The sequence below is a fragment of the Pteronotus mesoamericanus genome, unplaced genomic scaffold (genome assembly GCF_021234165.1).
Source record: "Pteronotus mesoamericanus isolate MK-2021 breed Mesoamerican mustached bat unplaced genomic scaffold, CSHL_Meso_final contig_73, whole genome shotgun sequence".
NCBI lineage: Eukaryota > Metazoa > Chordata > Mammalia > Chiroptera > Mormoopidae > Pteronotus > Pteronotus mesoamericanus.
Window position 1 is genome coordinate 34,790,039 of NW_026555245.1, and position 22,460 is coordinate 34,812,498.

The 22,460-nt window shown below is 35.8% G+C and overlaps 1 protein-coding gene across 1 annotated transcript in view; it reads left to right on the forward strand.

Annotated features, from left to right (window-relative positions):
- Positions 1-22,460, forward strand: part of FOCAD (focadhesin) — a 321,816-nt gene that overhangs the window by 63,579 nt on the left and 235,777 nt on the right. The window contains exons 5-6 of the mRNA XM_054583210.1: positions 2,828-2,932; positions 20,219-20,320. Coding sequence (XP_054439185.1) covers positions 2,828-2,932; positions 20,219-20,320 — 207 coding nt within the window. The remainder of the gene's footprint in view (positions 1-2,827; positions 2,933-20,218; positions 20,321-22,460) is intronic.

The window sequence follows — 22,460 nt, forward strand, 5'->3', positions numbered from 1 at the left end:
TTCATGTGGAACAATCTCCAGGACTTTGTAAATGGAAGCGTGAAGGGCTGTGAAGATCTGAAAGATACACTGGAAGACACCATTCCTTAAAAATCCAGTATCCTCAGCTACAGAATGGTTTGGATTCTGTGAAAGTGAGTGGTATGAAGAAGGAATTTATTCTAAAAGTTTGGATGTTGAGGTATCTTTTTTCCTAAGTGTTAGAGGAGGAGGATTCTAGAAACTCAGAGTATCACTAGAGAAGGAAGTTCATCAGAAGAATGTGAACAGCACCTCTATTCTCAAGGAGAGCTCAAAGAGATGTCATGCAATGAGATCTTCCCAAGGCAACTACAGTTCATTCCAGCGTTTTTTAAAATTACTTTTTAATTTTATTGAGTCCCAGTGGGATTAACTGGCCATAGAGTACCATGAAATTGACACAGTACCAATGTAGGGTATGTGAGGAAATTTAAATCTGTTTGACCTCCACCAGAGAACACAGATAGGAGAGAGGGTCTTAGGGGAAAGACTTTATGCAATGATGAGACCTCTGTGTTCATCAGAAAAATCCACACAGGAGGGAAACCATACGTGTATGATAGCTTTCACAAAAGATTCATTCATTACTCTACATTGCATGGTCATAAGAAGATCCATATGAAAGAGAAAACATTTTGTTGTGAAGATTGTGGAAAATGCTTCAGTTGCAAGGGAAACCTTAATGCTCACCAAAGAACCTACTTAGGACCTAAACTATATGAGTGTCTACAGCAGTGCTGGATAATAGAAATATAATGTGAGCCACAAATGTGAGCCACATATATAATCAAAATTTTCTAGTGGCCACAATAAAAAATAAAAAGAAACAGGTGACATTAATTTTAATAATGTATTTTATGTAGCCCCACATATTAAAATATTATTTCAGTATGTAATCAATGTAAAACATTATGCATGGCTATTTTAGATTCTTTTTTTGTGTCCTGAGTCTTTTAAATCCAACATGTATTTTATACTTACCGCACATCTCAATTTGGATTTACCACATCTTAAGTGCTCAGTAGCCACATGTGGCTATTGGCCACTGTGTTGGACAGCATTGCCAAACCTTTTGTCAGCTGGAAAACTTTAAATGCCATAAAAGAGTACACTCAGTAACACCTCACATAATAGCACCAACGGGTATCAATTACTTAAGTCCAAGTCCTTGTCCTAGCTCCAAAATAAGTTAACGGTGATTCGTAACTTACTATTATTCTGGATAGCAAATGGCATAATAAATGGTAAGCACTTAGAAGAATACTTAGCTTACAATAAGTGCTCTGAAATATTGACATGACTATGTTAATATGTTATATATGACTAAAATATGATTAATTTTTTATTTAACAATTTTTTTTTATTTCTATAATTTCTTTCTACTTCCCAGGAACTTTCTTATACAAAAAGGGCAGGGTAATTTGTGACAACATGGGTGAATCTGGAGGGCATTATGCTAAGTGAAACAATCCAGGCAAAGAAAGGCAAATAATATGGTATTACTTACATGTGGAATCTAAAAAAAGAAAAAAAAGCTGAACTCATAGAAACTGAGAGTGCAACGGTGGTTACCAGGGAATGGGTGGGTGGAGGAAATGGAAAAAAATTGGCCAAAGGGCACAAACTTCCTGTTATAAGATGAATAAATTCCGAGGATCTAATGAATAGCATGCTCACTATAGCTAACAATGTGGTAGGCATTGTATACTTGAAATATGCTGAGAGAGTAGATTTTAAGTATTCTCACATGCACAAAAAATCAATAAATGATATCAGGACTGTTATTTAACTGTATATTCAATTATACTACAAAAGGATTAAATAATACAAAATCAATGAAGGGCTAGAATAAGTGTTATCATACAGAAGTTGGAAGAATGTGAATCGACTGAGAACTTGCAATGGAGGAAGGACCACTGATGCTCCTTTGCTCTTTTCCACCTGCTTCCCCACTTCTTCCCATCCCATGACTGGGTAGGGAGCACAGCTAGAGGCAGAGGGGCAAAAGTCCTACTTTACTGACATCACCGTGGTTCTCTATTGACTATTGCAGTAAAAAAAAAAAAAAAGTAGCCCAGTGAGTCATGATGTATTAATTAACTTAATTATGCCAATCATTTCACAAGGTACAGTACATTTATCACCCTGTACACTTTAAATATGTTATAATCGTATTTGTTAATTTTACCTCAGTAAAAGAACTGGAAAAATGCCATTGTGCAATTTGAAAAATTAATCATAAGGAAAAAATAAAACAAAAAGTGTAGGCTGTTCTTCTTTTTGATGTATTATCCTCCTGCTTCTTACAGGAATAAGGAAAAAATTTAAAGTTTTATTCTCCACTCACATTAACTTTGTTTCAATGGGGGTTATTTGTTCTGGTTAGCCCCTGACCTACTTTTTTGAATGGCTGATTTATTTCATATGTCTTTTTATTCATATGTCTGTACTAATAACTCATGGTTTGCTAACATTTATAAATGAAGGACTTGATTATTCAGTAAGGGTAACTGGTGTGGTCACTGCCTGCAGTTATGTGGGTTCAAGTTTGTTTTTTCCTGATTGATTTTTCCCCAAGTGTGTGTAGTTAGGTGATTGATAAGTTGGGGATTTGATTTTTCAGCTCTATTCCTTTTTGGGAGCTCTCTGCTTGTAGGCCTCTTCTTGGCTGTGCTGTAGAATGAGCTGGATGGCTAGTATTCAGTATGGGTGGCAAATGTTCAATTATTTAAAAATGGTAGAATTAAGCACTTCATTAGACTATTTGCTTTATGTCTATAACATTTAACTTTTTTTTTTTTTACAGGAATACACATGGCTTGATAAAAGCCATTATGAAATTATTACAGATGCAAGCTGTTAAGGAAGGACAAGCTGGGGAGAAGAATATTGAGAATATATATTCTATTAGGTAAGCCTTTTCCCCTTTCTTTAAAAAACATGTTTTTTTATTGTGTGAATTGTTAAGTTATGAACTGAGACATGGTAATCCATTAAGATTAGTTATTTCAGAGATTGAGCAAATGTACTTAAAGCAGGAGCATAAACTTTCTCACTGTAAAAAATAAGAGACTAGCAAAGGATTAATACCCAGGGAAAGATCAGTAGTTAGGAGGCATGATTTGCCTTTTCTTTGTCATCTATAGAATATAACATGGTAGAATTATTTTAAAAAGAAAAACCGCACAGCAACAATTAAAGTGAAATGCATTGGATTTTATGGGGGAGTTGTGGACAAAGAATGGCATCATACTTGTGAAGGTGACCTTAACCTTTGCCTTGAAGGTCCTAGAAAGCCTTTTCTTAAGAGAGGCGCTCCCATCCAATGAGCAGAGAACCCCAGAGGATGCCAGTAAGCAATGTATATTGTCTTAGGAACTCTGTTTAGTGATACATCCAGAAATGCCTGCTTCAAAAGAGTGAGATCATGGGACTATAAACAAGGATACTGGTTTTTGGTGGAAAATGGCTTACCCAGGCTTTGACAATTCAACAGGAAAAGTAAATCAGACACTTGAGAATCCTCATTGGCTTGAGCATATAGCACCTGCAGTTTTGATTATTTGACACCACAGAAATGGTGATTTATCACAGAAATCAGAAGCTGTGAGAGTCTCCAAAATGTTGAGTGGTGCTTAATTTTGTATATTTATAGTGCTTTCCTTTTGCAAACAAGTCAACAGTGTCTTATATATTACAATGATCTTTCCTGAAATTTTAGTGCTATTTATGATCTATTTTATTTTTATAAGTACAATATTGAGAGTTTTTGAAGCCATTTTTTTAAACAAGGTTCAGATTTCCAGTTTATGCATTTTTTTCTTAACATGTTTTTTGAATGTCTTCAAACACACAGAAAAGTTGGAAGATTGTAGTACAATAAGTTAATAAATTCATCTACTTATTTGTTAACTCATTGATTTATTTTTAAATGGGAAGCAAAAGGAAAATTATGTGATACTTGAAAATACTGAGGAAATAGGGTGTGCAGAATAAACTTTTCCAAACTGATAAACTGATAAATATGCCCTTTTTTTTTTTTTTTAAACATAGTGGTGCTTCCTGAGGTACGAGGTTTCGTTTCAGGTTTGATCCATTATCTTGACCAGAATTGAACCTAAGGAGTAGATGAGCAGATCTTAATATTTCTAGATGAGTCATATGAACATCTGTGTTTTTTCTCTTTTTAAAAAGAAGTTCAAATTCTTGGGTCAGAATTCCAGGATAGAAAATGATTTAATTTCATTATTAGATTTCATTTCATTATTGTTAACTGGGGGTTATTTATATATTTATTTTAAGATAGGAAAGCTATTGAAGTTTTTAATTTTTTTAATATAACAGTTTTATGACACAAATTGACCCATTTAAAGTATACAGTTCCCATGGTTTTTAGTATATTCATAAAATTATGCAACCATCATCATAATGAATTCTAGGACATTTTTATCATTCCAAAAAAGAAATTCCTCACTCATTAGCTGTTTCTCCACATGTCCCTCCACCCAGTGGGGTGTTTTTCATTTGATTCACTGGTTCTTACCCCTGGCTGCTCATTAGAACTATTTGGGTGTAGAACAGACCGAAGTCACACACCCCGACTGACTGAGTCAGAATCTCTGCCATGAGACCCAGGCATTGGTATTTTTAAAAAGGCCCAGGTGATTCTGAATCACAGTGAGCACAAGATGGTATGTTAGCTGCTCGTTAATGTGCATCCTCATTGCCTGGGACCTTGTTGAATGGCAGATTTTCTTTTCTTATGGCCAGGGTAGGCTCCAGAGTCTTCTCTGACAAGCTCTCAGGTGCTGCTGATGCTGCTGGTCCCCTGCCACACTGTAAGTAGCAGAGCTATGAGCATCATCAGCAGTGCCTGGGGACTTGGTGGGAATGCAGAATCTTGGATCCCATCTCTGACTGCCTGAATCAGAGCCCGCATTCTGGTAATATTTAGCAGGTAACTTAGAGGCACCTTAAAGTTTAAGGAGCCTTGTTTAGATGATGGTAAAGGGAAATTTTCTGTCATGCAGAAGAATTACTCTCATTTTCATACTGATTGTCCTCGCTGGCTGAGAGTGCTAGACCTTCAGTCATCTGTAATGTTTCACTGATTTTTCTATTTATAATTTATATTCCCCTGTCGTTGGTTCTTCTAACTGCAGTCTTGTTTTTGAAAGATAACAGATGCTAGGTATGGATAGGGAGCCTAGTTGGAGGAGCTGATATCATAGTGGATACTTAAGGTTTATCTTCAGATTGGTAGCACATTAAGAGGTCCAGAATCAATCACCTGAGTTGGCATAATCCAGTAGTGTTTATGGAGAGTCCTCATGTGAATGGCTGCCTGGCACTATAAATCAGTAGAGTGTAATCGAGTGTGTAAGAGCCTTAAGTTCCTCCAGCGGGGATTGTGGATGACAGAAATGGAGGAGAGGTGAGACGGAAGAGCAGATTCCCCTCAAGAGAGCTGTGATTACCTGAGTCAAGCATAAAATTGTCATGCTGTTTAGAGCCTTCTTTGCCACATGTTGGTTAGCATATCACCCAGCCCTGGAGAGGCAACAGATGAGCTGTTTGAATGCATAAAAAAAGATATGAGAAGCTTAGAACTCCGCTGAGAGGTGTTCCCTGGTTATGCTGTAGGATTAATTTAAAATGGAAGTGGCATGAAACATAATTTTAAGCTTTCTGGGAATGAACTAATCTGTGTTTTTAATGATATTAAGGACTCTACTGGTAAACTGTTGGGATTTAAGTATTCCTCACTCCTTTTTATCCTAAGAGGTGTCTAACTTGAATTATAGAAAAAGAGAATATGTGGTCATTTTAAGTGAGAGTGTGCTGAACTGCCTAACTCATGCCAGTATGGGAGTGAAGAGAGAGGGAGATGTGAGGACCCGAAATATTAGCCAATGGCTTCCTTGATCCCTGTGAATTTCCTGAAGGATCTCTAGAGAGGGTTTTCTCTTTGGTGACCCTGGACCTCAGTGGTATTAAACTTCCTGTGCATAAGAATCACCTGGGGAGCTTGTTAAAAGTGTGGCTTCTTAAGTGCTCTTGCCAGAGAGTCTCATTCATTCAGTAGGTTTTGTGTAAGATCCAGAATCAGCATGCTTGTCTGGTTAGTCAATGATATGAACATTAGTCATTTGTGGATCGCACTCGAGAAATACTGCTTGAGCTCCTGGGAGCTTTATGGTACCACATATGAGCTGCAAGGAACTCCTTGGGCTACACTAGCGGGTGGTTCTTGAGTGGCCTATTTGGGAGGCAAAGGCCTGTGTGTTCCCAAGCCACAAGGCACCAAGTTCATCATATCAGTTCTACTGTGGACAGTATAGGGCTAAAGCAGAACCAAAGAATTATTCTAAAGGAAAAGCATTCCAATGAGAGTAAGCCACATGCAGATGCAGGGGAAAGAATGTAAGAGATTTAAACCTCATTGCCCTGTTCAATAAAATAATGCCATACATATCAGTGCTTGATATGTATGTCTGGAACGTGCCTGCAAACCTGCATTTTAATAAGAGATGTGGATGTACAGATGGTCTATTGACTGTGCTTTGAGATACGCTAGATTAGGTTGTGTGGAGCTAATAAAGTTTCTGTTGCTTAACTGGACCCTTCTTTAGTTTTGTGGCTTAAACAAGATTAAATGGAGATATTTAAGTGGGGTTGCAACTCCCAGTGCCTTTCAGGATGGGGAAAATTGGAAGAACAATGCAGTACGTTTGATTACTGTAATTAAATGAAGAGCATATGCCAAGTAGTAAAACCTTAGGCCCGTGACTCTTACTCCTGTAGCACATTAGAGCCCCCTAAGGAACTTTGAAATGTATAGATGCCTGGGTTCTACCTATAGTGACTGGAGTGTCAGCTTCAGGCATTGGTATTTTTTAAAAGCTTCCTGGGTGGTTTCTTATTTTTCTCCTTTCACTTTTGTTTGGTCTGAATTTTCTTAGCTTGAACTCCATTTTTCTGTAACGTATATTTAACTAAGTTCATTAAGCATTTTTGACTATTGACCGTACAGGAAATTCAGCAGAGAACTGTTATTTGGCTGGTGTTTTGGTTGCAAGGAAGAATAACTAAACTAAATTTTTATTATTTATAAACTATTAGAGGCTCATTTTCTCATTTGCTTTATAATGTGCCATTTTCCATCCTGAAATTTTATCATGTACATTTGCTTTTAATTTTTCCTCTGCATATTCATATTATGGCAGTCTCGTTAAGATCTCTTCTCTCAGCTGAAGTGAGGAAATAGCTGTGAATTCATGAGCAGTAACTGCTTGTTCCAGAATTTGTGCATCATTCTGATGTGCCAGACAGTGGCTGACATGCACAAATATCAAATGTTAAGAACGTTATTTGTGGAAAGGTTTGGTCTGATCAACATCAAGCTGTACTTTCTGAAATAAGAGAATATTAAATGCTTTCAGCAGATGGTGTGCTCTGAAATGGGTGATTAGGCCAACAGTAATGGATAGTTAATACCCTGAGTACATTAAAGTTATTCAGTTTATATATGTATTTTTTCATCCATTTTGTGCAGTGTTATATAGTTTAATTAGATGGAGAGTTGATTTTAAGAACTTAAAGATGTGTGTTCTAAAGTCTGAGGTACTTTGTAATGAATATTGATTTTTTTTTCATTTATCTCTTAAGGCAAATGCATCCATTCCTTGGGTGAAAAGAGAAAAACAAGAGAAAGTCCCAAGATAATATCCAGAGTGCACTAAGACTAGTTTGTGATTGTTTATCAAAGAATAGCCCAGTCCACACTAGGTGGTTCAGTTGGTTGGAGCATTATCCTGTACACCAAAAAGGTTGCAAGTTTGATTCCCAGTCAGGGTACATACCTAGGCTGTGGGTTTGCTCCCCGTTTGGGGTGCATATGGGAGGCAATTGATTGATGTTTCTCTGTCTCAAGTCAGTGAATGTATCCTCAGGTGAGTATTTAAAAAGGGAGGAAAAAAATTGTAGCCCAGTTTTAATTCTGGTAACTAGCTTTTTCTTAGCATTAAACTCTTTCTACATTTTCTCACGTGTCCATTTTGAAGGACTAGATGAAGTCAGCCATGCAGAGAGCACAGGAGGAATGCTTCAGATAAAAGGGAAAGCATGCGCTTAGATGCTGCTGTCGGGATGGGCTTGGTGCACTAAGGGAATTAACAGGAGGCAAAGTAGCTGGAACTTAGTGTTCAAGGGAGGGAGAGGCCTAGATAGAGGCTCAGGAGAGGTGGCTGTGGCCTAGAATATAACAAGATCATAGCAAAGATTTTGAGTTTTATTCAAAGAGTAGTAAGACTTCACTGATGATTTTTCTTTAACCTATTATTTTAAAATAATTTTAACATTCCAGAAAAGTTACAAGAATAGAGTAAAAGACTCATACCATTTACCCAGATTTCATCAGTTTCTTTTATACTTTGCCACATTTGCTTTATCATTCCCTATATATAATTAAGAAAACCCCCCCAGAATATTTGGGAGTAGATTGCTTATATTCAATAGTATGTGTTTCCGAAGAACAAAGATATTCTCTTATATTACCAGAGTGCAGTTATCAAATTGAGAAAATTTAACATTGATACAATATTTCAATCTATAGTCCATATCCCATATTTGTCATTTGTTCTTTTATACCTTTTCCCTTTTTATTTTTAGTGTATAGGATTTAATGTAGGATTCTATGTTGCCTTTAGTTGTCATATCTTTTAAGTCTTTTAAAATCTAGAACTGCTTCTCATTCTTTCTCTTTCACGACATTGACAATTTTGAGTATTATAAAAGTGACACTTCTCAGGATATTACATCTAGAGACACTAATGTCCATCTTGCCCTCACTGGTGATTTTAATTTTGGTTACTCATTCAAGGTGGTATCTGTTTTCTTCTCTACTGTATAGTTATCACTTTCCTCTTGCAACTAATAAGCAATCTCTCAGACACATTGATGCCATGCAAATATCCTGTTTCTCATTAAGGTCACAACCCCCCAATCAATTTTCTCTGATTTCAAAATGATTATTTCCCAGCACTAACACTCCTTTCACATTTACTACTGACAGTGGAGACAGAGATAAGTTTTAGGAATGGAAATGATAGGAATCCCTGAAAATTCGCTTAAGGTATAGATTCCAAAGCTCCACCTCTGTAGACTGTGATTTAGAAAGGTTGGGTGGGAGCCATTGTAAATACTAGAATTTATATATTTCTAAAAAGTCCCAAGGGATCCTGATGTGGAACTAGGTTTGGGAATCACTGGACAAATGGTTCATATACCAAACAATGTTGTGATATTTTATAATGACATTCGAAAAAGACACAATTTTCTTTCCCTCTGCATCTGCATCTTTAAAATGGATAAAATCAAGCTCTCAACCAGGGACACTGAGGTAAGTAAACAAGACTGTGATTTGAACTTATTTCTTTATAGGGAAATCCACATTATTATTATTTATATTGGCCATATACTTATGCTTCACATGATACATATGAATTTTTCTAAAATCAAAAAGAGGTAACCTACATTTTAAACAGTATGTGGCTAAGTTTTGAATATTTTAATGCCTTTTTATTGAAATATAATGTATTATACAATAAAATTCACCCTTTTAAAGTATGCAGTTCACTGGTTTTTATTATATTTACAAAGTTGTTTAACCTATGCTGCTGTCTGATTCCAGAATATTTTCATTGCCCTCCACAGAAGCACGATGTCCATTAACAATCAATCATTCCCAATTCCATGTGTTCTCAGCCTCTAGAACACGTTACTTTTATCTATGGTTTTGACTCTTATGGACATTTCATATAAACAGAATCATATAATTTGTGGTCTTTTATGACTGGCTTCTTCCACTTAGCATAATGTTTTCAAGGTTTAATGGTATTGTAGTATAATAAGTACTTCTTTGTGTGTGTGTGTGTGTGTGTGTGTGTGTGTGTGTGTGTGTGTTGCAAATACTTTTCTTTTTAAAAATTTTTTTTTAGTTTTTCAAATACATTTGTCTCTGCCTACCCTCCACCACTTTCCCTTGCCCCCTCCATCTTTCCCTCCCTCAGCTCTTCCCCTTTGGTTTTGTCCAGGAGTCCTTGCTATGTTTTCCTTGACTTTCCCCTTCCCTTCCTTTTCCACCGCCCCCTCAGTACTTCATTTTTTATTGCTGAATAATACTACATGGCATGGATTACCACATTTTATTTATTCTGTAATATTTTTGCATGCTTACTAATGAATTTTTAGTGTTTTTGTCTGTTACGTCTATTTCTGAAGGCAAAATACTTCTTGTAAGTACCTGAAAACAAACCACTTAGTGTTTAAGAGTAGTTGTTAGTGTTTTTCACTTTTATGCAGATTTCCTTATTACATTTACTATCCCAATGAGGTTGCTTAGATCCTTGCAACACTATAATATCGACCATCAGTTCTTAAATTATAGTTTTGTTGTCAAAGTAAGCATTTTGCTTTTTTAGGGGGTTAATTATTTCAGTAATTGAATATATTATCTACCGATCCCCTGAGCTGTAGATGCTTGGTCTTATTTAGTATAAAGTAAGCATAACAGCATGATTTAATCATCTGTACTTTTCAGTCAAGCTTCCATAAGAGACTGGAGCCAGCAGAATACATTAATATAATTTATTTTGCTGAAATTACAGAAACTTTAATACCTAAGGAGTCCCGATTTCTGGGCAGAACACATAGTATGTAACCTTTTTGTAGGGGGAAGTGGTGCTTGCTTTATAGTTTTTTTGGAAGTGGGTTAACAAGGCTGAATTGCAGCAGTTACCTTAGATATACTTAGTTTTAATTGACTGATATCTTTTTTTGGAGTGGGGGTCAGGATCTTCCCTGATAATCTCACAAAATTTCTGTCTTTCCCCTAGAAAATGTACACACATATGCCCTTAAAATTTTACATGTGATTTCAGAGGGTTTGTGAATTCTTGCTTTAATGGATGAGTGGACATCTTTATAGAAAAATCAGGAAAAAGAAGATTGGTAAGAAAGGAGCATTCCTGCCTTGAAAAAGCCCAGCAGATTTAACGATAAGAAAGAAGATAGGACAGTAATTGGGGAAGTATAGCCAATAATACTATCCAATAAGACTATATTTGTCTCTGCATTTTGATTCTTTCTGTCGAACTGCATGTTTTGCTTATGCTTTTATTTACTCTTTTTTTTCCTCCTCTTTCCCACCCAGGGAAGTTTTTGCTCACAGTTTATGATTCTAATTACCTGGGGTTTATACCTGGGGCTTAGAATCAGACCTAAAGAATTAGAATCAGACCAATCTTCTAGTTAGTAATTGCCACTAGAAAATGCTATTTAAGGTATTCTAAATGTGGATGTTTAATTTAAAATTGTATGATACTTTACAAATAAATGTCTTTAAAACCATAAAATATAATTTTTGCCTTATTTGCCTATTTATCTTATCTCTTGTTTTTTGTGTTTATTTTTGAAATCATAGCATGTAACTTAATAATATAAGCTCTGTGTCTCTAACTCAGTATGTGTATGTTTGTCCCCAGCCACCACCTTCCACCTAAAATAGTCCCACACTTCTGACACTGGCAGGCACCTTTGTGTTAAATCCCTGCTCCTGTGCAGATGATGTATAATAGAATTGCATATTTGAAATGTATGTCACTTTATTAACCAATGTCACTGCAACAAATTTAATTAAAAAAAATCCCTGCCCCTCAAAACAGGGATTTTGTGAAAGTTCAGTGTGAGGGCAGAATCATTGTAAAATGAAGCATATGTATTTTCAAATAAATGTTATACTCTCCCTATTTACCTATCCAAAGAAAAAATAAATTTAGTCAAAAATGTCAAAATTAAAATTATTTTTGCTGCAAATCTTTTTCTGGGAGCTTGTGTGGAAAGGATAAAATGTTTCTGTGTTAAAACACCATAGAATATATAATGAGTCATAATTATTGTTTTATTTTATAGTAATATTCACTGTGGAATCTTCATAATAATTTTTTAGTATGCATTTTTTAACTTAAAATCTATAGAGCCTTTTTTAAAAAATCCCTTTTTGGCTTCTAACTAGTACATTCAAATCAAAATTCAGAGCAGGTAGAGAAATGCTTCTGAAATGCATACTTGATGTAGTAAGTGCTATGCTACGCTTCCGAAAGTGCTAGGGTCACAGCTGCACACAGAAAATACATGGCGACTGCAGGCATTTTTTCCTCACACAGAAAAGGCGATCTCTGTCTATTGCTGAATTTATGATGTAAATCAAATCTTGGCTTTCTTATATTCAGAGATGTAGCAGAAAAGTTGAGGTGACCTAAAGGTTACAAATAACTTATGCTTTCTGATTTGCCTACCACAAGACTAATTTTTAACTACTCTTTTCTGTTAAGATTAGTGTACTTTTATACTGGGAGAGGTGAATCTAGTTACATACCTTAGTTTACCATCGCCTCTGTGCTAGTCTAGCGGAACCATGAATTGATCATTCACTCCTTTCCCACTCCATTCTGTTAAGATGCATGTATTGCCATGTGTTGTTGGCAATATTATTGAAGGGTGGGAGCACTGAAGTAGTAGTAGCAATTCTGCATGTTTCCTGTGTTTTTTAAATTAACACGGACTTTGAAAGAATATACTAGTGGGACTATGATAACTTGGTTTATGATCCAGTCAAGGAGTTTAGAAAGGTGGTTTGGGGAAAATGTGTGCATGTGCGTGTGCGTGTGTGTGTGTGTGTGTGTGTGTGTGTGTTACATTTATTGTATATGTGCACTTGACACTGAAAAGGAAACATAAAAACGTAAGACATAGATCCAGCTTTCAAGCTGCTTTTGCTCTAGTTTAAGATACAAACCTACCTGCATGATAATCATAATAATACCCCATTTATGGAGTATTCTGTGTGCTGGTACTATGGTAAATGCTTTATTTAAAATAGCAGTTAAAATATTTACAAATTATGAAATAGAGAAGCGAAGTGCTGAAGAATGTACTATATTGTTTCATCTGTGGTGGACGGAAAAAACACACTACACTAAAGAAGAGATTAGAGGCACTGAAGGCCAAGGAAGGGTAACCTGGGTGCCTGGTTTGTATTGATTTTGATCTTTAGAAACAATGTTATTCTCTTTTAAACAGAAAGCAGAATCTATTGGATGTCTCAAGAGTTAGAAAATTCTGATTTAAAAATTTCTGTGGGCTCCTTGATGCAGCACTTCTCTCTGAAATAAAAAAATATAGGATGATTTATCTCTTTGAGATAAAAATAGGATACCTCCTTTTTTAGGGCTCAAATTTGAATAGACATTGTTCTTAGAGCCATTTAAATTTGACATGGAATATTAATAGTTGAGAGCTGTCTTTACTGCTTTTAAAGGGTTTGTTTCTATCTCTAGTTCTGAGCAGTGTGGAGGTTAGGGCTTTAATGGGTGGCTTGGGTTATATAACTTGAGCACTAGGAGGTACATAGCTTGATTTCCTTATTTTATAGATAAACTGCCCAAGAAAGGTTAGTTATCTTGCCTGGGATCGCACGATTTGTTGCAGAGCCAGAACGTAAATTTGGAACTCCTGATTCTTAATTCAGTGCTTTCCCTCTATTATTTCACCTCACCTCTCTACTTGTATTTTTTTTCTGAGATATGAAAGTGGCAGTATAACAATATTATTAAAGGGCGGGAGCACTGAAGTATTAGGTACCAATTCTGTATGTTCCTGTATTTTTTTTCTTTAATCAAAGATATGGACTTTGAAACTAATTTCAAATAATTTTGTAAATAATTTTGAGCATTTGAAATGTCATAAGGCTGAGTATAGTTTACTCGATGTATTCAAGGATTGTTAAATTTATGGATTATTCAAGTTTTTTCTTTTCTTTCTTACTCTCAGTGCTTGTTAGCCATTCCACTAAGTAATGGGGCCCTAAGTAAATAATGTTGGTGATACTATGTAGGCATTGCTTAAATAATAATAATAATTATAATACAATGCCCCAAATTTGCATTTGTTTTACAAAACTTGCATAACTTATTTTCTGCCACTGTTTTACCAGTGATCAGGTTGATTGTATGGTCAACGCATCTATCATTTTGAATGAAGTAACCTTTAGAGTCAAGTTACTCTAAAACTTGAATAGCAGGTTTGGATAATTGAAATTTTAGGGTATAAGCCAGGTTTTGTTTTAGTGTTCTTTTATACTACATTATTTCTTTTTTGATCAACAGTGCTTCTAAAAAAGAGCAAAGCTGACTTGTTTCAGTTGTGGATCCTTCATTTACCTTGACCTTTTTCAGTTAAATGTACTTGAAAGAAGTGGTACGGCTAACAAGCACTGAGAGGAAGAAGGAAAAAAAAAATTGAATAATCCATAAATTTAACAATTAATCCTTGAATACATGAAGAGTAAACTCTGCTCAGCCTTATGACTGAGTGCATTTTAAATGCTCAAACTATAATATTTTAAATAGGAAAATAATTATTTTATACTCAAATTAGTATGTACATTATTTAATATTGTTTATTTTGGAACATGATTCTATATTTAGCAAAGGCATGATTTTATTTTATTTTTAAGTTATATTTTATTGTTTATGCTATGAAGTTGTCCCAAGTTTTTCCCTCTTTGTCCCCTTCCCCCCAGACCATCCCCCACCCCCTCGGGCAACCCCTATCCCATTGTCCATGTCAATGAGTAATGCATCTATGTTCTTTGGCTACTCTATTCACTATGCTGTACTTTACGTCCTCATGATTTCTGCAACTACCACTTTGTGCATCTTAATCCCTTTACCATTTTCACACGTCTGCTTGACCCCCTGCCCTCTGGCAACCATCAAAACATTCTTTGTGTCTATGATTCTCTTTCTATCTGCTTGTTTGTTTATTTTCTTTTTTAGATTCAGTTGTTGAGAGATATGTTTTTATTACTATTGTTCATATTTTCGATCTTCTTAAAGAATCTTTAATATTTATGTAATACTGGTTTGGTGGAGATGAACTCCTTTAGATTCTTCTTGTCTGAGAAGCTCTTTATCTGTGCTTTCCTTCTAAATGATAGCTAGTAATCTTTGTTGTAGATCCTTGCATTTCATCACTTTGAATAGTTCTTGCCACTCACGTCTAGCCTTCAAAATTTCTTTTGAGAAATCAGCTGACAGTCTTATGGAGCTCCTTTGTAGGTAACTGCTTTTTTCTGGCTGCTTTTAAGATTCTCTTTGTCTTTAATCTTTGGCATTCTAATTATGATGTGTCTTGGTGTGGGCCTCGTTGATTCATCTAGTTTGGTACTCTTTACTTACTGGCCTTGTATGTCTATTTCCTTAACCAAATTAGGGAAGTTTTTTGTCATTATCTTTTCAAATAGGTTTCCAATTTCTTGCTCTCTCTCCTCCTTGCAGACCCTCCATGATGCAACTGTTGGAACATTTGAAGTTTTCTCAGGTGCTCCTTACAATATCCTCATTTTTTTTTAAATTCTTTTTTCTTCTTGCTGTTCTGTTTGGTTGTTTTTTACTTCCTTATATTCCAAATTGCTGATTTGATTCTCAGTTTTATCTACTGTACTGTTGTTTCCCTATAAATTGTTCTTTATTTTAATTAGTGTATCCTTTGTTTCTGACTGGGTCTTTTTTATGCCTTTGGGGTCATCACTAATTTTCTTGACCACTCTTATAAGCAGTGTTTTGAACTCTACATCTAGTAGATTGCTTGTCCCCATTTTGTTTCGTTCTTTTTCTGGAGTTTTGTTCTGTTCTTTCATTTGGGCCCTGTTTCTTTGTCCCCTCATTTTGGCAGCCTCCCTGTGTTTGTTCCTATGTATTAGGTAGAGCTGCTATGTCACCCAGTCTTGGTAGAGTGGCCTAATATAGTAGATGTCCTATAGAGTCCAGTGACACAGCCTTCCCTATGACCTAAGCTGGATACTCAGGGTGCACCCTCTGTGTGGGCTGAGTATACCCTCCTATTGTAGTTGAGCCTTGATTGCTATAGGCACATCCATAGTCAGCCATCACCTGTGTTCTGTCTAGGGTCACAGCATAAGCTGCACAATGATCTGCAGATGGCTGCTACCCGTGCTGGGCTTGGAGGTATCCACGGGAGGCCAAGCTGTGAACCAATGTTGGCTGCTGCTAGTACCAGGCCTGGGGCAACTTAGTGAGAAGCATGGGGCTCACTGGGGCCAGATGTTGCTTATTTGAGAGAATTTAGGAAATTTGAAGCACGGGCCAAGACAAGCCATTCATACGGAAAAGCCACTGGAAACAACTTGTGTTGGCCTGAAAGTTGGGTGGGGCGGGGCCTCAGGGATTCACCAGGGTTGGGCAAAGAGTATGAGCCAGGTTGGTGGGGTCTCAGGTATGGCGCCTGCCTACTGGCTCTGTGGGGGCAGGGCTCAGAAAATAACAATGGCTTTTGCCAGTACTTCTGTCTGGGACAAAGCTGTCCCTCAGCTCTCACCCTTAGGCCAAACAACTCAATTCCTCCGTATGTCTCTTAGGCTTTTTTAATCTGTTGCCCTGGTGCTGGAGTTCAGAGGGAGCGAGTCTGAGTAAGTCTGTGCATGGGCCCATTAAGAGGAACTGCCTGGGATTCTAGCAGTTTATGTCTTCCATGGCCTCAATCTCCACTGACTTTTATAGCCATAAGTTTCGGAGACTTAGCTTCCTGGCACTGGAACCCTAGGGTGTGGGGAGCCTGATGTAGGACTGGAACCCTTCTTCCTGAGATATCCCTTCTGATTTTTATCCACCACACAAGTGTGGGATCAGCCTGTTCCTCGTTTCTGCCCCTCCTACACCAATCTCAATGTGATTTCTTCTTTAATTCCATAGTTTAGAACTTCATTCAGCTCAGTTTCTGTTGGTTCTGTATGATGGTTGTTTTATAGTCCAGTTAAAATTCTGATGTCATTTTGTGAGGAGGTGAGCTGTGTTTACCCATGCCACCATCCTCACCAGAAGTACAAAGACATAATTTTACTTTTGTTTTCCATTTTAAGTGTCTTAGTTTCTACATTATTGTTTTACTCTTGTATTCCTAATGTTAATATTTGATGACTGTATTTCCTTAAGAAACTTAAAATTTTGAGCATGATTGATTGGTTTTGGTTCAATGTTAAGAAGTGTGAAGCTGAAATTATAGTTTTTTGGTTTTGTTTTTTTGTTTTTTTAAAAATAACTCAGGGCTTATACCATGTGTTGATCAGCTTGTGCCTCTTGTTAATACTTGTCATTTTACCTAATTAAGTGGTTCTTAAGCAGGGGCAGTTTTGCCTCCCAGATGACGTTTGGTCATGTCTGGAGACATTTTTGATGGTCATGACTAGGGCAAATGCTGTTAGCGCCCTGGGGGTAGAGGCCAGGAATGCTGCTAAACATCCTGTAGTTCATTGGACAACCCCTGCAACAAAGAAATATCTGGCCCCAAATGTCAGTACTGCCAAGATCAAGAAACCCTTACATATGGCATATTTGGCAAATGTACTTACATAAGTATATTTGGCGATCAATATACTTAATTAGAAAATTCATCCATTCTGTTAGTTAAGCATAAGGGCTTTACATATTTTTTGTGTATTTACATACCAACTTAACAATTGATAAGGGAGAATTTAGCTCTTTCCTTCACTGTGCTTAATATATTAAAACTAAATTTTGGCAATTATAATTAATTTTAGGTTAATAATACTCACTTGAATTAGTATATTAATAATCAAATGTTAATCAACAGTAAGAGTCAATGTTCTTATTTTGGTCTAGCCTTCTCCCTTAAGGTTTTCAGTTTCTTGGAATCAATATTGCATGTTTCCTACAATATTTCCACTTGGATCTGACATAATTATGTAAAAATCATCCTGATGTCTAAATCCATAATTAATTTGATAATCCTTATCCTACTATATTCTATTTAATATTATCTTTAGAGTTTACATCTGAGATACTAAATAGGATTGGCAGAATTCAGTAGCTATCTAAAGGGGACTTCAGCTTCAGGCAACAAAATAGAGTGGTTCCCACAATCCTGTGAAGTATAGGAGCTGAATTACGGTAGTTTTTGGCCATATGTGCATCATTTCTAATCTTACTTTAAAATTACTATCTCTTGTTTCTGTCAACCTGATTTAATTTGGACAAAAGTAACTTTTATAATGGAGATATTTAACATTTTGGGGGCGTGAAGAGTGTGAAGGGGTGGAGGATGACTTACTTATAAAGGAAGTGTATTAAAAAGCACTTCAGTGCTTTATGATAACACAAAAACTATGTGGTAACTTGTTTGATTTTTTTTTTTAAATAGTCATAAATGCCATCACTAGCTGGCTCCTTATTTCATTATGATGCTTTTCAGAAGTAAAAAACATAAATAAAATAATTGCAGTTGCTATTCTGTTCTTTTTACTTCTGTTTACTTGAACATGACCTTCTGAACTCTTAATTTAAGAATTTCAGTTGATGTGTCATACCTGAGGTGCTTTTAGGATTTGTTACATTTGTTGCTTAGTATCTGTGACAACCGTAATAGAAGCAAGTTCTGGAGAGATTTAACTGCCAGAGAATTTGAAATTTAGAAATGTGATTTTTATATGATTTTTGAGTTTTGGCATAAACAAATTGCTTAGAGTGATCCTTTGTAATGTAAGTAACCTGATCAGTCAGACATACCCTGTGCTTTAGCAAAACATGCTGCCAGCAAGTGAAGTCAGTGCTTGATAGATTAGGTGAGGTTGAGGAGAAAATAAAGAGATGGTGTTATAATAGTCAGAACTGTGTAGTAGTGTCAGAGAGGGGTTTAAGATGAGTGTTTGAATGTGATGGTTCTGACATACTTCTCTGTTTAAGAGAGAAAGCAAAAATCAGAAAACTTTCTAATTCCTAACAATTTTCCTCTTCAGTGATGTTTTACTGGTAGTGGTTCTCAACCCTGGCAGCACATTAAAATTGCTAGAGGAGTTTTAAAAATTACTAATGCCTGGGCCCCATTCCTAGCAACCTCAATATAATTGAGACCTGGACGCTGGTATTTTTTTAAAGAGCTCCACAGATGATTCTAACTTGCAGCCAGGATTAAGAACCACTGCCTTCTAGCTGTGCATCAGAATTGTCTGGAGGGCTATTAGATCTGGGCTGGAGTCTGGGATTTATTTACATTTCAAGCAAGTTCCCAGGTGATGTTGATATTGCTGGAAAGGCGATCACACTTTCAAAACTACCAAGTAGGCAATCTTAAAAAATCATTTCAGTGAAACTAGTCTGCTTGTTTGTTTTTTTAAAAAATCATTATTAGTAATATATTGTTGGGTTAAAAAATTGCATTATGTGTTTAATTCCTTTTATATTAAAAACATGGATATCTCTCTATTTTTGAATTTATAATGAGTATTTACATTATATTTAAAAAAATTTTTGGAGGAAAAAGCCACATACATAATAACTAAAAACTTTGTGTAGTGCTTCATAGTTTAAGAATCTAATGAATTTAGAGTTTCTAATAGACTTTTTGAACTATTTAAAATAACTTGTGCTTTTTTTTCTTATTTAAGGATTCCTCAGATTTCAGATCTTATGTTTTATATAGGTTTTTTAGGTATCTTAATTAATGTAGCCAAAATAAAAGGATTTATCCTCATTCAAGAGAAATTTCAAGCATTTTCAGTTTGGGCAGATTGTTATTTGAGGTGGGAGAAGTATTTTCTCTTTCTCATCTTAAATAATGTTGGGGGAACATGGAGTCATACACTGAGAAAAATGGGGTAAATGGAAACAGAGAAAAGATAGTGCTTACAAGCTGGGGCAATGTTAGAGAAACAGAACCTTCCAGGTTCTTAAAGAGAGCAGTAGGAGAAGGAGGCATGACTTTTAGGAATAAAGGAATTGAGGGATGGAGATGAGAGAGCTACTGGATTCAGGAGCTTGGCTGGTCATAGAGCTGTTAAGTGGCAGAGTCTGTTCTCAGCTTTGGGTCTCTAAGACTTGGGGTTCATTCTCTTTTCTGCAAAACAGTTTAAAGGAAAAAATATCAGTTATAATGAACCAACTTGCTAACAAATGAAGCAGATGATCATTTTGTGACAATTATGAATCCTGCAAAAAGTCTCTAGATGGTAGTGGCCTTTTTTTTTTCTGGCGCTATATTTGGATATTGAGAATGTATGGTCCTGAAATGACAGTTTCCAATGTGACTTTTCTTTGTTTTTCAGAAATCATCCTCAGCCTTTGATCACTGTGCTTGAACACAGACCTGATTGCTGGCCAGTACTTTTGCAGCAGCTGACAGCTTTTTTCCAGCAGTGCCCTGAAAGGTAATATAAAATAAAATAACTGAGGGTGATAGAATGGTATGTGGTAATTTTAGAGCTTGGTTTTTTTTTTTCTTTTTAAGCTTCTTTGACTGAAGAAAAGGAATGTCTTTAAGCATGTATAGTTTTATATTTTCTTTTTAAGAGTAAGGAAATAAATACCTACCGCATTTATTGATTGTTCAAATATTAAATATATGAAAACCTATTATTAAAGCAGTTAAGCATTGGTTAGTTAGGAAAGTTGATTAGAAATATTCAGTAAATTATTATACATTTAAAAAATTTTTAATGACAAATCATTTTAATAGTTGTGTTAAACAATAATGTAAAGCAAAAGAACATAAATCAATTGGATTCTCCTAGCAATACTATAAAACAGGGCATAAAGCCTTGAGACTCCATACACAATACATAGCTCCCCACCTCACCTGGAAATTGATTAGTGAGTTAAACTCTCCCTGTTGAAACCTGCCAATTGGGATCAAGTGACAGTTCCAGCTAGGACTAAATAGCAACCATGTGAGCAGTTAGTTTAGCTTCACTAATGCCTCCTGATGGTCTTCAAAGCTACCCCCTTTCTTCTATCCTTACTACCATGACACCGGCTTAGGTCAGTATTTTTTGGTTTTTGCCAGTTGTTTCTAACTGACATCTTTGCCTCTAATTTCATCTTGCTCAAATCCATTCTCTGCACACCCACCAGAGTGACATATCAGGAGTGCAAATCTTATTGTATCATTCCTTTGCTTAAATCACTGCATCTGTGGTTTCCAAACTGCGCTTGCAATGTATGCGCTAAGTACAGGGAATCCCCTACCCACTTCGGGTCTGTTTTTATAGAACTTACAGGTTGATATCTTATGGAAGCTTTCTATTAAAAAAAAAAAAAAAAGGAGTTTGGTTTCTGAAATAGTTGGAAAATTCCCAGGCTGCAGGATAAAATCTAGGATGTTATGCTAGGCTCTGCGTATGATATGGTTTCACCTTGTTTCACCAATTTTATCTTCTGTCTTTTCTCACAATTCATGACTTGTGAGATAAAGCAGTAACTGATTTTCACACAGGAGGCAGTGCTGTTCCCTTGCCTCTATGCTTTTGTTTGTTAGTACGTACCTTCATCTCTTAAATCTTACCGCACCGTTTCCTAATTTCTCTTGTAAATATTTGTTTAGACTTTTCCTCTCCTAGGAGGTCATAGCTTACCACAGGCTGGGTTAGGTATCTTTTATATGCTTCTATAATTTCAGCTGTGGTTTCTAACATTATACTCACTCCATTGTCTTATAATTAAGTCTCCTCTATTAACTGTGAAACCTTCCTGAGGGCAAGTGTAAGACTATGCCATTATTCTTTGTATTAATAATGCCTGGCATACTTCTAAGTGCTCTGCAAGCATCGGATTTATATACATGAGGCTCATAGATTGGCAGGACCCAGGCAGTGGTTTGTGGAGTTCCTCCTAATATATAATATATACATAGCACCATGATGCAAGGTCATGCTAGGATACCATTGTCTAGAGTAATCCGATGCCTGAGTTAGCACTTACCACACCAACTTCATTCATCTTTTCCTACTCTTGAAGTTTTTACAGTGTCCTATAGATGTAGTTTCTTAGAGTCCATAACTTCAATTTTAGATGGAATTTCTAGGCAGGATATACTGCTATAGGAAGTTTTAAAGAGATATAGGGAACCCTGTAATCATCTGCCAGTCAGAAAATCCATGTGGCATTTAAATGAATAGCCAAAAATGAACATCATCATCCTTTCTTCTCTGACCTAGGATTGCATTTTCAAGGGTAACATTAATATTTACTAAATAAATCTTTCAACTGTGTTAGAAACCCAAAATAACAAAGTTATAATAAATATATTTGTTTAATGACATTGCTCTCATTAAATAGATGGGGATGTAGTTATTCTAATGAAATTTTTCCAGATATTCATAAGAAAAAAAGATTATTAATAGACTTTGGTTTATTTACTTATAAGCATCTATTGACTTATTCTTTTCATTTAAATTATCAGGTATTAGGGTATGCTATTTAGAGCCTTTTACAAGTTCTAAATTATTTTATATTTATTTGTGAAGAATAATTTCAGTTCCTTTATTTCTACTTTTGTACTATGAGATTATT